General features: G+C 37.5%; 1 protein-coding gene and 1 pseudogene across 4 annotated transcripts in view; both read right to left on the bottom strand.

Moving 5' to 3' along the window:
- PLA2G4A (phospholipase A2 group IVA) overlaps positions 1–15,249 on the bottom strand; it is a 151,407-nt gene that overhangs the window by 24,763 nt on the left and 111,395 nt on the right. For all 4 annotated transcript variants that reach the window (XM_036070942.2, XM_078078035.1, XM_036070943.2 and 1 more), the window contains 2 exons: positions 11,483–11,554; positions 5,638–5,880 (listed from right to left, as the gene is read on the bottom strand). In XM_036070942.2, coding sequence (XP_035926835.1) covers positions 5,638–5,880; positions 11,483–11,554 — 315 coding nt within the window. The remainder of the gene's footprint in view (positions 1–5,637; positions 5,881–11,482; positions 11,555–15,249) is intronic.
- On the bottom strand, positions 704–3,494 carry LOC118522097 (BAG family molecular chaperone regulator 2 pseudogene; annotated as a pseudogene).

Genomic DNA, 15,249 nt, shown 5'->3' on the forward strand with positions numbered 1-15,249 from the left:
CAGAGGCAGAGGGAGAACAGGCTCCCGCTGAGCAAGGAGCCTGATGAGGGGCTCGATCCCAGGACCCTGGGATCACAACTTGAGCCGAAGGCAGACACTTAACCGACTGAGCCAGCCAGGCACCCCTGCAATGGTCATTTTATAAATACCTCACACAGATTCAATTTATGATGTACAAAAATGTTTGGGTGTTTGTGTATTGAACTCTGGCCTAAATTAACGCGTGCCTCGATTTTTTATTCCAGATGGTATGTGTCACAGTAAGTAACATAAACACAAAAGTAAACAGGAAAGAAGTCACATAAATAATGGACAGCTTCTCTGAAATTAGTTTCTACAGGTATACAACTATTTTGAAGTAAGCAAGTGAGAGGAATTCCCTCATCTTATTATTTCTCTTATTTTCAGAAGATTGTCTACAAGGTGAAGTAATAGGTACAAAATATTTTTCTCATCTTAGGTTGAGAGATTAGTCTAAGATACTCAATTTTAATCTGTACAAACAAAATCATAGGGTAAACTAAAATGTAAGATTTTCCTACACTAAAATGTAAGCTTTTCCTAATACAATATTTAGATAAGGTAAAAATCTCTATTTCCTTTTTGCGTGGGGGGAGTAAAAAAATGAGCAAAATAACCTTAATGTTTTAATTAAATTATGGTATTTTTGACTGTATAATAAGTAGGGTTTTTTTAAAAAAGATTATTTATTTTCTAGTGAAAGAGCTACATTTTAATTACTGAAGACGGTACAAATTGATGTAACTCTCATACAAAAAAATTTGGAAATATGTCAGGCCATGAAAATGTATATACCTTTTGACCCAGTAAATCCCACTACTGGGAATTTATACAAAGAAAATCAAAAACAAAAGAAAGAAGGAAAAAAGTCTCTGTATATAAATATGTTGCAGGAATAAGCAACAAATTGGAAACAAACTAAATGTCCAATAAGGGGAATGGGGAAGTAAATTATACAAAATACAGAATAGAGGTTTTAAAGTTGACAATTAGACTTTATAGTGGCATTTTTAAAAAAAGGCAAGTTACAACACTGTATTTCTGCAATGATTAAAAATTTAGAGAAATGATGCATTTGGAAAAAGATGAAGTGGACATAGAGTTGTTCACAGTAATAACATTAGATGTGAATTCTCTCACACTTTATGTCATGTTTTCATATATATCAACAAATATATTCATATTATCAGATGCATAAATCTTAAATTAAAATAATTTGAGACAGATGTCCAAAAAAAGTGCTTTATGAAAAAGAAGATGTTGGGAAAGTTTCTTATTCTGTGATTCCTTTTGTCCTTTTAAGCACACTACTTAGTTAACAAGAGATGAGTGGTTAAGTTTGTCAAGAATTTCTAGTCAACCAAATGCCCCATGTGCCCAAGTATCTCCATGCCAGACAAAGCCCAGGAAAGAACAATAATGCTTTTGGCCCAGGCTGAGCAGTTACTCTCTCCTATATACTAAGTAGTCATCCACAGAATAGTAAAAAATATATATTATATATATTAGGTGCTAGAGCCTAATATAAGACAAGAATTCAATCTAAAAACTTCTAGAAAGATAATTAAAATAGTTCTAGTTTTAATTGTGTTATTCACAAAACTGATGACACTGGAATATTTTCCTCATGTGAAACAACAATCAGTATCAAATGTTATGCCTAACACGAAGAACTAATGTTTAATCATTTTTATATCATTATTTGTAAGTGCTCCTATGTTTCAAAACTAATTAAATTTGCCTTCAGCATTTTGTAGCAGAGTTTGGGAACCAGCTCCTTTAGAATGCTCTAACAGCTTGACGGCCCTGTCAAAGTTTTCAGTAGTTCTAAGCAGAGTCTCTAATCTTCTCTTCATTTTCTTCTGATCTTCAAGAGCACAGCCAATTACTATGGACTGAAACTTCTGGTCAACAGGCCAGATGGCACCTCGGATGAACATGCACCGTACAGTGACATCAGGTGACACTCGGCATTTCCCAAATCATCCAGAAACTTACTGAGGACCTCATCAATAATCCTGGTGGCATGCTTTAGGGATTCTTGCTGCTGGGGGTTTCTAATTGTTTCTACTGAAACTTCAACGGTGAGGGTTCGTCCCATCAAACGGTTTGCCGTCAGATTTAATTCTTCTCTTTCTCCGTTGCTGATCTGCCTCATGTCCTGGCTATTTTGGATGCTGTGGATCATTTCCAGGAGGCTTTCTTTCTCTTGCTCAACGGCAGTTGCTGCTTCTCTCAAAGCTTCCACCCTGAGCTCCAGCTGGTCCAGGCTCTCCAGCAGGTGGCTGGAGCGGTGGGCCATGGAGGAGGAGCGGCAGAAGCACCCCTCGTTGGCTTTCGTGTTGATCTTCACCTTAAGTCATCTGAGCCTCCAAGGCGGAGCGGCCAAGAGGTCACCGGCCTCTCCGGCAGCGGTGAGTGGAGAGTCCGGCGGTCGCCGTCACCGCGCGGGGCGCCCGCCTCCCTCTGACGCCCGTGGGGGGTGGCCTATTTATTTATTTGAGAGAGAGAGAGAGAGAGAGAGAGAGTACGAGCGGGGGGATGGGGCAGAAGGAGAGGGACAGACGCAGATTCCCCACTGATCGCGGAACCTGATGTGGGGCTTGACCCCACGACCCTTAGATTATGACCTGGCTCAAGCGACTGAACCACCCGGGTGCCCCTGTATAATAAATAGAAGTTTTAAGAAGACTTTATGAACCAAGATGATTACATTTTATGATAAATCTTTTAACTTTTAGCTCCACACACGTGGTTAGTCTAAAACTTGGAAATAATCAGGAGATAGACAGGGTCTACCTTAGTAAGGACCTGTCTGAGAGAGCACTAATCGATTTAGTAAATCCAGTCTAAGATGCAGTCATTTTTAACAATGTTAGCCTGTAAATTATAAATGTGAATGAACTCATCACTGACTTGAGTAGATTCTTGACTAAAATCTATATGCCATACACATTTTTTTTCAACTGGGTAAATACAGAGCAAGTGAAACAGAATTTTTAGGAGATACAACATTAAGAAATAAAATTGAAGGTTCCTCACAAAGAGCATTAATTGAAAACAATTTTAGGTTAACACATTCCAAAATAGGTCAACAAAAGAATGTTTAGTCGCTGTAATACCATATTTTGAGACGATTAAATTTTCTACTTCCTCCTTGGACTTTATGAGAACTGTCCATGAGTCTTCTTTCAAAGGGCACCCAATAAAGAAAGGAGTCAGATCAGGTGACATACAACTATATTCTCCAAGCATCACAAGTGAGGACTGTGTCCTAACTGATCCACAGTTCTATCAGAATCGGGGTTGCTGGGTGTCAGTTTTACTCTACTTTTCTATTGTTCTTAACTGAACTATATAAATCCTTCCATGAATCAAAACTTCAAGGAAAAGTCAAAAACTGATTTCAATTTTTATGAGGGCAAGGATCACATGTGTCTTGTGGACGACTGGATCCCTCATACCAAACGCATTGCAAGTGCTCCGTAAATACTGTGTGAATGCACGAGTAAACGAAAGAAGGAAAATGAAAATGGAGAACAATTTGAAAACAGGTGAAAATAATGAAAGACACATTTCTTAAGGTTGCCAAATTTATCTACTAAAAATACAAGATGCTGTTAAATTTGAATTTAGGACACACAACAAATAATATTTTAGTACAAGTAGGTCCCAAATGTTGCAAGGGCCACACTTACACTACATATATACACACATATATATGGTTTGGAATTCAAATTTAAGTAGGCCTGCTGTATTTGATCTAGCAACCGGAACACCTCCGAATCTACATAAAATATTGCAAAACCACCAGGGAGTTTTTAAAATGAGGAGTGCAGGATGCATGCTGTGCAAACCACAGGAGCTATTCTGGGTAATTCTATCAAAGTCCTAACATTAAACAGATGTAATATAGTACACAGAAAGGAAACTTCCATTTGACATCAGCAAAACAATGACTAACAAAAACAAGGGCTGTGGGGAAGGGAGTCTTGCAGAAAGGAAAAGCTTCTGAGCAACATTGAGGTCTGTGACCCCATTCTAGCTGAGAAACTGTAGGCAATGAGAATGACTTTCTTTGATCTCTCTTTTCTTTAGAGTAAAATAACTATAAAGATTCTTTCTCGTTCTAAATGACCTTTGAGACTAAGTTTTTTTTTAGCAGCCGTCATCATTCATCCATAAAATCTAAGTTTCTAAGGACGACACATTTAATGGGTATTATAATGGCAATCAGTATAATCAAGTGCCACAAGACAAATGAGGTCACTGATTAATGTTTTTTTTTTTTTTTAATTTTGGATGAATTTTAAAATAGTTACTGACTCTATCACAAACAGACTTTTATCATTGTTAATATGAAAGGGTATAGATTGCAGGTATATAATCATACCATACCTTACATCCTAGACTTTGATGCCATAAACATAATGCGAAGTATAGTGAGTTTCTACACCTCTTGTTTAAACAACAGGGGAAAACTTTGCTTTTGCAATTTCCTTTCAGCTCAAGCAACAAATGGAAACAGCACTAGCAGAAATACCACCAAACCTAAAACTATGTCCTAATTTTCACAAATATTTTATAGGCATGATGCTTAACCAAAGAGCAGAAGAAAGGGTTTTGGAAAAATCCCACTTACATTTCTAAAGCATCCTGTTGATACCCTTCAGCAGAAATAAATGAGAAATGACATCTGGGCAGTTAACAGAAAAATGATGGTATGACGAAGTAGAAAGATTTTAGATGACAGGATCATTGTAAGAAAGATTATTATGTATTGATTAGTCACGAAGGCAAATTTAACTTTTAATTTAAAACATGCATGGAACTGAAAAATAGAGGGAATTACTCCTCAGTATTTGACAAAGTAACAAAAACCACAGTGAGTGGGTTCTTACCAGCTGGCCTTAAGAAAGTTACCTAACCTTTCTGAGAACCGGAGGGACAGGCCCAGGAACCTCATGGACACTGAGCCCGGTGAAGTCAACCCCCCTCAGAACCTTAGGTTGTAGGGACTCCCATGCTACGGCACACAGTTGGGCTAAACACCCCATTGACCAGAATCCCATTCGTGCCTGTTCTGCTGAGACCTGCCCTTTGCCAAGGAAAAACACCCACACGAGATTCAAAGGAGGAAATGAGACACAGGCTACATTTCTGCCATTTCCACTGCCAAGCATGGTTGTGGGGGCATCTGTGGGGGTGATTCTGAAATGTTTTTGGAATCATTCCTGGTAGCTCAACCTGGAGCGTGCTCTTCCAAGCCTTGGAACGACTTTGTAAACACCTAATTCTCTACCTTAAACCCCTCTCAGTTAAACAAGGGAGACATTTCTTGTTTTCTGAGTGAACCTTGTCCAATACAGAGAGGATCTAAGGTTCCTCCTCAGTGTTTCAGTGAAAATTTTCTATGCTGACATAACTATGCCATTTCCTGTCCAACGAATGTTTTTCTTCCAAAAAACCAGTAATTTGAAGTAATTTTGAATTAAACGGATGTTTCTGTAATTGAATATAAAGGGATAGGTATTGACAATGATCAAAAGGCTTCTCCCTAGAAAGGGATAAAGATCTCCTGAATTAGCGTCCATGGATTATGTTCTGTGTGCGTACCTGCTACAGCTGCATCCAGTTCATCTTCATCCAACGATTCCTGCGTCATAAAGTCTTTCAGAGGAGACATTGGATAGGATGTATTGAGATTCAAGCCCAACATGAAGTTGTGCACCTTCCCAGCACGTCCTTCTCTGGTATTGAATAAAGTTGAATCACTCACCAAAGCCATTATCATACGATGGACCCAACTTGCTTGATTATCATTGTGATATTCGCTTTGAGCATCTTCATTTTCAGTGCCTAAGGAAAAAGAACTAGAACATTATATAGATTCCCAAGTCCATTAAAAAAAACAACAACAACAAAAAAAAACTTTGGATAAATACCTAGTAGTGCAATTCCTGGATTGTAGGGTAGCTCTATTTTCAACTTTTTGAGGAACCTCCATACTGTTTTCCAGAGTGGTTGCACCAGCTTGCATTCCCACCAACAGTGTAGGAGGGTTCCCCTTTCTCTGCATCCTCGCCAACATCTATCATTTCCTGACTTGTTAATTTTAGCCATTCTGACTGGTGTGACGTGGTATCTCATTGTGGTTTTGATTTGGATTTCCCTGATGCTGAGTGATGTTGAGCATTTTTTTCATGTGTCTGTTAGCCATTCGAAGGGGCACAGACACCCCAATGTTTATAGCAGCAATGTCCACAATAGCCAAACTATGGAAAAAGCCCAGATGTCCACTGACAGATGAATGGATTAAGAAGATGTGGTATATATATGGAATGGAATATTACTCAGCCATCAAAAAGAAAGAAATCTTGCCATTTGCGACGGCATGGATGGAACTAGAGCGTATTATGCTAAGTGAAATAAGTCAGTCAGAGAAAGACAAATACCATATGATTTCACTCATATGTGGAATTTTAGAAACAAAAAGATAAACATAGGGGAAGGGAAGGAAAAATAAGATAAGAACAGAGAGGGAGGCAAACCATAAGAGACTCTTAACTATAGGAAACAAACTAAGGGTTGCTGGAGGGGAGGTGGGGAGGGGTTGGGGTAACTGGGTGATGGGCATTAAGGAGGGCACGTGATGTAATGAGCACTGGGTGTTATATGCAACTGATGAATCACTAAATTCTACCCCTGAAACTAATAATACACTATATGTTAACTAAATTGAATTCAAATAAACATTTAAAAAAATCTTTGGCAATTGAATGTTGAGATTAATAATGAAGCTCTATTGTTTTGGTTCAACAAACATTTATTTGTCTAAATTAATATAGTGAATATTTCAATCATTTTTGTTCTTAAGTTGTTCTTAATTTACTCTAAACCTATAGTCAGTCTACAGGTTGTGTTCTTGATGTGTTACTTGGTCTATTCTTACATTTCCAGGCAAACTTCTACTTTCCCCTTTCTGTCCTTCTCTAGTCCTTTTCTTCCTTTTCTCGGACTACACACACACACACACACAGGGAAATTCCACAGTAGCTAATCCTCTCCTCTCCATTACTAAGTTTCCTTCCCTATCCTGCTTAGTAAACATCCAGAAATCACGCAAACTAAGAGAGACAACTGAAGGATTCAACACACATATTTGCTGCTCAGTAAACACTCTACGAACACTCATTTCATCCTTGCTTATAAAGTTGGGAATTTAAAACCATGTAATTTAAACACATGCTCTAACATGTCTTAAAATTCAGCAATCTTCCAAAAGAAGCAGTTTTAAATGACTTTTTCCTTAAAACCCGTGCACACATCACCACTGCTGGGAAGCCACATCGTGTAGTTGTTTAGAACATTGGCTTCAGAATCAGACTGTCTGGATTTCAACCTTCTCTCCTCTGCTTACTAATTAGTTAACTCTTCTCAGTCTTCCTCTCCTCATCAGGACACCTCGCAGGACCAGTGTGAAGATTAACTGAGAGAGTCCATTCATGTACATCTCTTAGAAAAATGCCTGGCCTATCATAAATTCATTACAAACACTAGTTCATAGTAGAGACAGTGGTGGCAGTGACAGCTGCATCATCATTATCATCAATATTACTCACTCATAATTCAAGTCGAAGAACACTGTGTGGTAGAGTATAATTCCACCTGCCTGCATCCCTCTGTTCAGATTTCTGGGAACTCTATATAAATAGACATGCATCTACAAAACTGTACGTGTGTGTATTTGAGAAAAAAGAAAGTCTATGTTCAAACTTCATAATTTCTAACAAATGCTAACTAGACATACACAAAATCATAAAATCATAAGAAATACTGATTTTTTTTAAATCTACATAAAGATTGGGTTAGCCGAGCTGAGTAAATGAACGGATCTTTCAGTAGCTAATTAAGATGAATACATACTCACAAAAAATAGGTACATTTTTCTACTCCCACACTTCTCTAAAGCCAAATATGACAAAGAAAATCTTCCACAAGAACAAATTGGGCTTTAAATTGAATGATTTAGGGGTGCCTGGGTGGGTCAGTCAGTTAAGTGACTGACTCTTGGTTTCAGCTCAGGTTGTGATCTCAGGGTCATGAGATTGAGCCCCGCGTCAGGTTCCATGCTTAACTCAGAGTCTGCTTGGGACTCTTTCTCCCTCTCCCTCTGAGCACACACGCGCGTGCACCCTCTCTCTCAAATAAATAAATCTTTTTAAAAATAAAGTGAATGATTTATATTTTCCAGTTACATAGGATACGAAGAAGATACCAATTATTTTCCAAATATTTGGAGCTTCCTCCCTTCTCCTCCACCTCCCTCTCTTCTTGCCTTTTTTCCTTCTTCTTGTTCCTCCTCCTTCTTCTTCTTCACCATCATAATTATCATCATCATTATTGTTATTATTATTAAATAAACCCCATTTCTGTACCAGAAGAAGATCTACTTTCCTTATGAGATATTTGGAAATGGCATCATTTGTGGGACAAACCCAGCAGTCAACAGATAAATGATAACTGGCTGCTTTTTAGTTATAATACTAAGTAAATTTTTATTTGCATAGCCTTTTACTTAAAGCCCTCTGTATGCATTTGCAATTTGATAATTATAACAATTCTGTGAGAGCAGGTAAAATGATGCCGGTATAGATCTGAAGAAACTAAAGTTGAAAATTCCTAATGACCTTGCTCAAAATCATATGATGAAAAATGAAGAAGCCTCAAGAGAATGAGGAAACAAGCCACAGACTGGGAGAAAATATTTGCAAAAGACACATCTGATAAAGGACTGTTATCCAAAATATACAAAGAACCCTTAGAATTCAACAATAAGAAAACAAACATCCCAGTTAAAAAATGGGTAACAGACAGCCCACCAAAGAGGACATAGAAATGGCAAGTAAGCATATGAAAAGATGCTCCACATCATATGTCACCAGGGAAATACAAATTAGAACATCAATGAGATAACACTACACACCTATTAGAAACACCAAAATCCTAAACATTGACATCACTGAATGCTGGTGAGGATGTGAAGCAACAGGAACACTCATACATGCTCGTGGGAATGCAAAACAGTACAGCCACTTTATCCAGCAATCATGTTTCTTGGTTTTTACCCAAAGGAGATGAAAACATATCCACACAAAAATCTGAACATGGATGTTTATAGCAGCTTTATAACTGGCAAGACTTGGAAGCAAATAAGATGTTCTTCAGTAGGTGAATGGATAAATAAACTGGTACATTCAGATCATGGAATGTTATTTGGTGCTTAAAAAAAAAAAAAAAAAAAGGAGCTATCAAGCCATGAAAAGACATGGAGGAAACTCAAATACATATTACTAAGTGAAAGAAGCCAATGTGAAAAGGCTATGTATTGTGTGATTCCAAAATCTGAGTTCTGGAAAAGGCAAAACTGTGGAGACAGTAAAAAGATCAGTGGTTGCCTGATACTGGGGTGGGGGGGATAGAGGAATAAATAAACAACACAGAGGGACGCTTTGGGCAGTGAAAATACTCCATATGAGGCTATGATAGTAGATACATGTCATCCTACTTTTGTGAAAACCTAAAGAATATATGATACCAAGAGTAAACCCTAAAGTTTGGACTTTGGGTGATAAGGATGTGTCAATGTAGTTCCATGGATTGTAACAAATGTACCACTTTGATATAAGATGTTGATAGTGGGGGAGGCTCTGTGTGTGTGTGGGTGCAGGAAATATAGGGGAACTCTCTGTTCTTTTTGCTCAATTTTGTTGTGAATCTAAAGCTACTCTAAAAAGAGTTTTATTTAAAAGGGAAAAAAAAATGAATATTAAGAACTAATAAGAAATCCCTAAGAACATCCTGAAACTCATTTTCCAATCTAGGTTGGTACTAAAGCCAAAGTAGGCATGTTCAAAGGGCCTTTGAACTTCTCCACCTTAAGATAACCGGAGGTGATCAAATGTACCGACCATCTACAGCAATTTCCTTGATAATTAACAAGCCATTATGACACCTACCTAACAGTCCCTTTATCGATACACATTAATTCTAGAAATGTTAGGCATGTACTGTCTATCCCCTTTGTACTGGCTAGCACCCTTCATTAAAAGGAAATTCAAAATTCAAAAAAAAAAAAAAAAAGACCTAGGGGCGCCTGGGTGGCTCAGTCGTTAAGTGTCTGCCTTTGGCTCAGGTCATGATCCCGGGGTCCTGGGATTGAGCCCCGCATCAGGCTCCCTGCTCCGCGGGAAGCCTGCTTCTCCCTCTCCTATTCCCCCTGCTTGTGTTCCCTCTCTCGCTGTGTCTCTCTCTGTCAAATAAGTAAGTAAATAAATAAATAAATAAGACCTAAACAACTAAAAAAATTAAAGTTAAAATTATGAAGGAGCCAGAATGAGGACTGAGTGCTTTCCAGGGCAGGGTTCCTGCCTAAAATATGGAATTAGGCCAATCTCTGGCTGCATGAAGCAGCAGGAGAGTGGGCAAATAGGACTGAAGAGGAGACTGGGAGCAGGGGCCAAACCTTGTGCCTGGTCAAGAGTTCTGTCTGCCCAGGGCAGGGTTCATTTTTTCAATTTTATAAGAAACTACAGGCTAGCTGAGTTGTGGGCTTGTGGACCTGCATTTCCCAGAGAAGGTACCTTTCCTCTAGTTTATACAAACTCATTTTAATTTTAATGTTGATTCAGCAAGGATAAAACAGACTCTTCCAATGTCTATACCGTGGCAGGAGGAATTCATGAATTTAGAGCAAGAAAGCATTTAACATCTTCTAAAATCTAGGTGAGCACATTCACAGGGTCATAGGATGTTTACCCAGTTGTTGTAAAATCACTCCATTTTACCATGTAACATTTGCAACAAATATCCCTGATCCTCCCCTTATCCCTGCCCCGACTTCCTCCCTGATCCTGTGACCCACACCAAGCTGAAAACTGCCTTGTCAACATGTGAAAGAACTCATTTACACTTAAAAATAACGTCTACGAAAAAAATTTCTTGATAATCCTTCCCCAAGAGATGGGTTGTTGACAACGGGATAAGGCTCAGGAATGGGCTGAGAAAAATTGTTCACATGATACTTTATTAATAATAAAATTTTTACAGATGAAATTTTAATTTTTAAAGCCACGGGAAAACGTTCCCATATCACAATTTTCATGCCAAGAAGCCTGGTGCTCTAATCGGACTTAGAATTCGGTATTTCTACCATCCCAGTTTATTCTCCATTTGTTCAATAGATAATATTTTGAGGTATTAAAGAGAAAAGCATAAGGGATATTTATGTTGGCATATTTTATTATACACACAGCATCCATTCTCTCTGTGAACCAAAAGCGACAATTCTCTATCACTCAGTGGCTTAAGCAGAAACTACCATTAGCATCTTGAGTGAGAGCATCAGACACATCATGTAGTTCCTTTCCGAATGGACTTCTGCCAGAGAAGATTCTCTTACCTTTGGGTTCTTGTGATTCATCATCGCTATCTGAGCTGTCATTACTCACAATATGCTCTGCTGTTATATTCGCTGCAGGGGAAAAAACCAACAGTTGAAGGATCTCAGGTGTCAAGACTCACAATTAAATTTACTGTAAGGAAGTAATCTCAGGAACACCACCAAGTGAGATCTACCAAGTTTACTAGTGTAAATTTAGATCAATTTAGTACCTAAATTTATTAGTTTTACTAGTATTTTCAAATTTCTCATTGGACAACAAAATTTCCTAGAACAGGAAAAATTAGTTTAAAACTACTCATTCGTGATTTAAAGGAAAGAATGTTTATTTGTTTGTCTTAATCCTGACAGAAAGAAGAACCTGGTTATAGGAAGCTCCTTGTTATACCAAAAAGGTATATTTTTCTTCACTTAAGTATGTTAAGTGGTGTTTATGAGGGTAAATGCAGGGTAAAACCAAAATCCACAGGGGGACACAGAACAGAACAATTCCTTCAAAATGAATAAAAGCTACTAATATAAGGTATCTTTTGATTTTCAATAATACTGAAAATTGGTTGTTGAAATGTGCCTTTTGGTGTGAAGAATTTGTGCTTCCTCAGAACATATTAAGAGGGCAGTTATAAAAACTAAAACGGAAACCATAAATCCTTAACACTTAAAACAAAGACAGGAGTAAAATCCACATAATAACTAGCTTTTTTTTTTTTTCAAGTAAAAGTTTACTAAACTATGGAGTACACAGACCATTCTTATCATCAGTATTTGTAGAAAAATCAAACTTTCTTTGGACACTTACATAAAACCACTTTCTGTATAGTGACTTTTTTCTTCTATCAGTCAGTAGAATTATTTTATTTTAAAAAATACGACTCTAAATTTATAATTTTCAGTGATAGAATCATTTGGGGGGGTTTTAAACTTGGAGAAATCTATGTATAACATTTAGTTTCCCCATATTACTCTGCATATGTTTACTATACCTACATAAATGTCATATACATGAATGATTGAGGGTATATAATGGAAGGGTTTTAAATGCTTGAGATAGTAAGCTGACTTTATTTTTTAGATTTTATTTAATTTTACTGGCATGATTACACATATGAAATTCAATAAAAGATAATGTTCATGAGCTAATATTATTTATTTCATTTCATGACTATTGCAGAAAGTAGTTTGGTTGTATAGAAGAGGGGTGGTATTAAGAAATGATCCGCTCTAGGTGTCCTGTACATTAGGTGTGTCTCTAGTCGTATATGTATTTTAGCAGAACTAAATTTTCTTCCTGTAAGCACTTTTTTTCTTTTTTTGTCTTATTTGATACTCTCATTTAAGAAAATGGTTCACAAAAAAAAGATTCACTAAAACATCGTCTTTTTTGTAAAGATATTTTCAAGAGATGAAAAGCTAAATATTTGAGTGTATCTTTTTTCCATCATTATAGTAGAACATACAGCTCCATCTGTCCAAAAGCACAGATTGCTCACATTCAAAATTCCTTGAGACTGTAAAGAATTTCATTTAGAGTTATCAGGTTATGGTCCAATTTACCATAATGTCTTTCTTCAGAGGGGAGGAAGAAAACACAGAAACCACCTCTGAGCACCCCTTTAAGAGGTAGACTTCAGTCACCTGATGGATGAAAGAGTTACCAGGTGTCTTCAGATTCCCCTCAGTCACCTCTCTGGTCTCATTTCTGGAAACCCTTACCTAATCTGAGGTAACACGCATCCTGCTGGCAAGTGGATCTCGAGTACACAATATTCCCCCTCAGTCTGACACACAGGACAAGTAAATAGGCTGCCAAACCACTGGCTCCAAAGGAAACATCTCACAACAAAGACTATTCTGAAGACTATTTAGTATAAACACTCTCCTTTTCCTTGGCCTTCAGCCATTGTGCTCACCCAGATCTGTTATTTCAGCCCTATTCTCTTCCTGCCATAGGAGGAAAAAATATCTAGATTTATCTAGATTATTCAACAGAGAAGGAGCAAGAGAAGCAAGCCTCATAACATGTGCTGCATCTGTTCTTTTTCTCTTTTCTTCTGAAATCTTCACAAAATTTTGAGAAGAGTTATTTCCATAAAATTAGAGTCACCAACAGGCTACTTATCCATGTGGGGTATAATGTTCATTAAAAAAAGTCAAGTCATGGGCACCTGGGTGGCTCAGTTGTTTAAGCGACTGCCTTCGGCTCAGGTCATGATCCTGGAGTCCCGGGATCAAGTCCCGCATCGGGCTCCCTGTTCGGCAGGGAGTCTGCTTCTCCCTCTGACCCTTCCCCCTCTCATGTGCTCCCTCTCATTCTCTCTCTCTCAAATAAATAAATAAAATCTTAAAAAAAAGTCAAGTCAGAGCATTTGAGCAAGAGACACCTGGCCTCCCAGTTACTCTTGAGAGAATGGGGCTCTGTAGTTAAGGCTGAAGCAGGCTCAAAGGTTCCACATACCTTGGCCTCTTGTTAACAGTGCTGCTCAGAGGACAGGAGCAAGTTCAAGCACAAAGCGCTTTCTTTACTGTTTTTATTTTAAAATTGTTGGTGCTAGTGCAATCATAAGATCACTTCTCCATTACGTATGAACAACTACCCCAAAATACAAATGATACTACTAAAGAAAATATTAAGGACTGTGGAAAATTGCTGTGCACTTAATATCAATATCAAGCAGCTAAAATCAATTTTGCAGGAGGGATGATAACACTACTTAGAAGCCAATTTGTAGTGTATTAATGTTACAATTGTGTTCTTTTTTTTGCATATAAAGTTTAATTAAATCAACTGTCACTGCCTGGAAAAAGTAAGGGCAGCTTGTCAAAAAAAAATAAATAAAAAATCCTACATTAAGTTTTTTACATGCAAGTATTCTTGAAAATGAATGGACTGTTGAAAAAGTCATTTACGTTATCTGTGAACTCTATCCTCACATAGCTGTGTGATATTTCAGGGACAGAGAAGAGGTAGTAGGTAGTTAGTGCGCTGGTAATCTACAGGACCCTCCTCCCAGCCCCTGCTGGTCTGGCCCCATGATTCAGATTTAGCATTCAAGGCTCCTTCCCACAGCCAGTCAAAATAGCCATAAGGAACAGCTAGAAAGGCATCTGGGAGACACTGAATGGATGTTTCATTTTGTTTGTTTTGAGTCAAATTTACTCATCAACGAAAACCGATGTTCCTGTCATTAATCTTATAACGAATGAAAACCACTGGTCCTCAGTTGAGTCTGTCTACTTTTTCAAGTTTTGTAAATATTATTTTTTAATTTATTATGGGCCAATGAGTTATATTTAAAGAAAATCATTCGTGTTAATTTACTAGATGTAATTTGAAATATTTTTTCCTCCTTTTTGGTATGACTCAGCTATACGAAGCTAACAGAATTCTAGTGAGTTAGTATTTAAGAGGTAAATGAGCTGGCAAGCATGAATTTAGGTATCATACTGTGTTCAACTGCTGATGCATCTAATCTTTTAAAAGCGATTTGATAAAAGGAATATTTGCTCTTTGATAAAAGGAATATTCTCTAACGCAAGTAGTATGTTTAGATATATGATGACAAAGAGGAATGAAGATGCTCCGGTTAAAGATTATTCTTAGGAATCAATAGTTCTAACGAATTTCAAAACCTCCGTGTCAGAATAATACTTAAGAAGTAATATACAGATGATTCTTAGGAAATACTTAAGTTGATTTAATCAAGTTATTGGTAACTTTAGAACAATTACAATCTTAATGGTGATTTAATTTTCCATATATGCGCGTT

The sequence above is a fragment of the Halichoerus grypus genome, chromosome 7, assembly GCF_964656455.1.
Source record: "Halichoerus grypus chromosome 7, mHalGry1.hap1.1, whole genome shotgun sequence".
NCBI lineage: Eukaryota > Metazoa > Chordata > Mammalia > Carnivora > Phocidae > Halichoerus > Halichoerus grypus.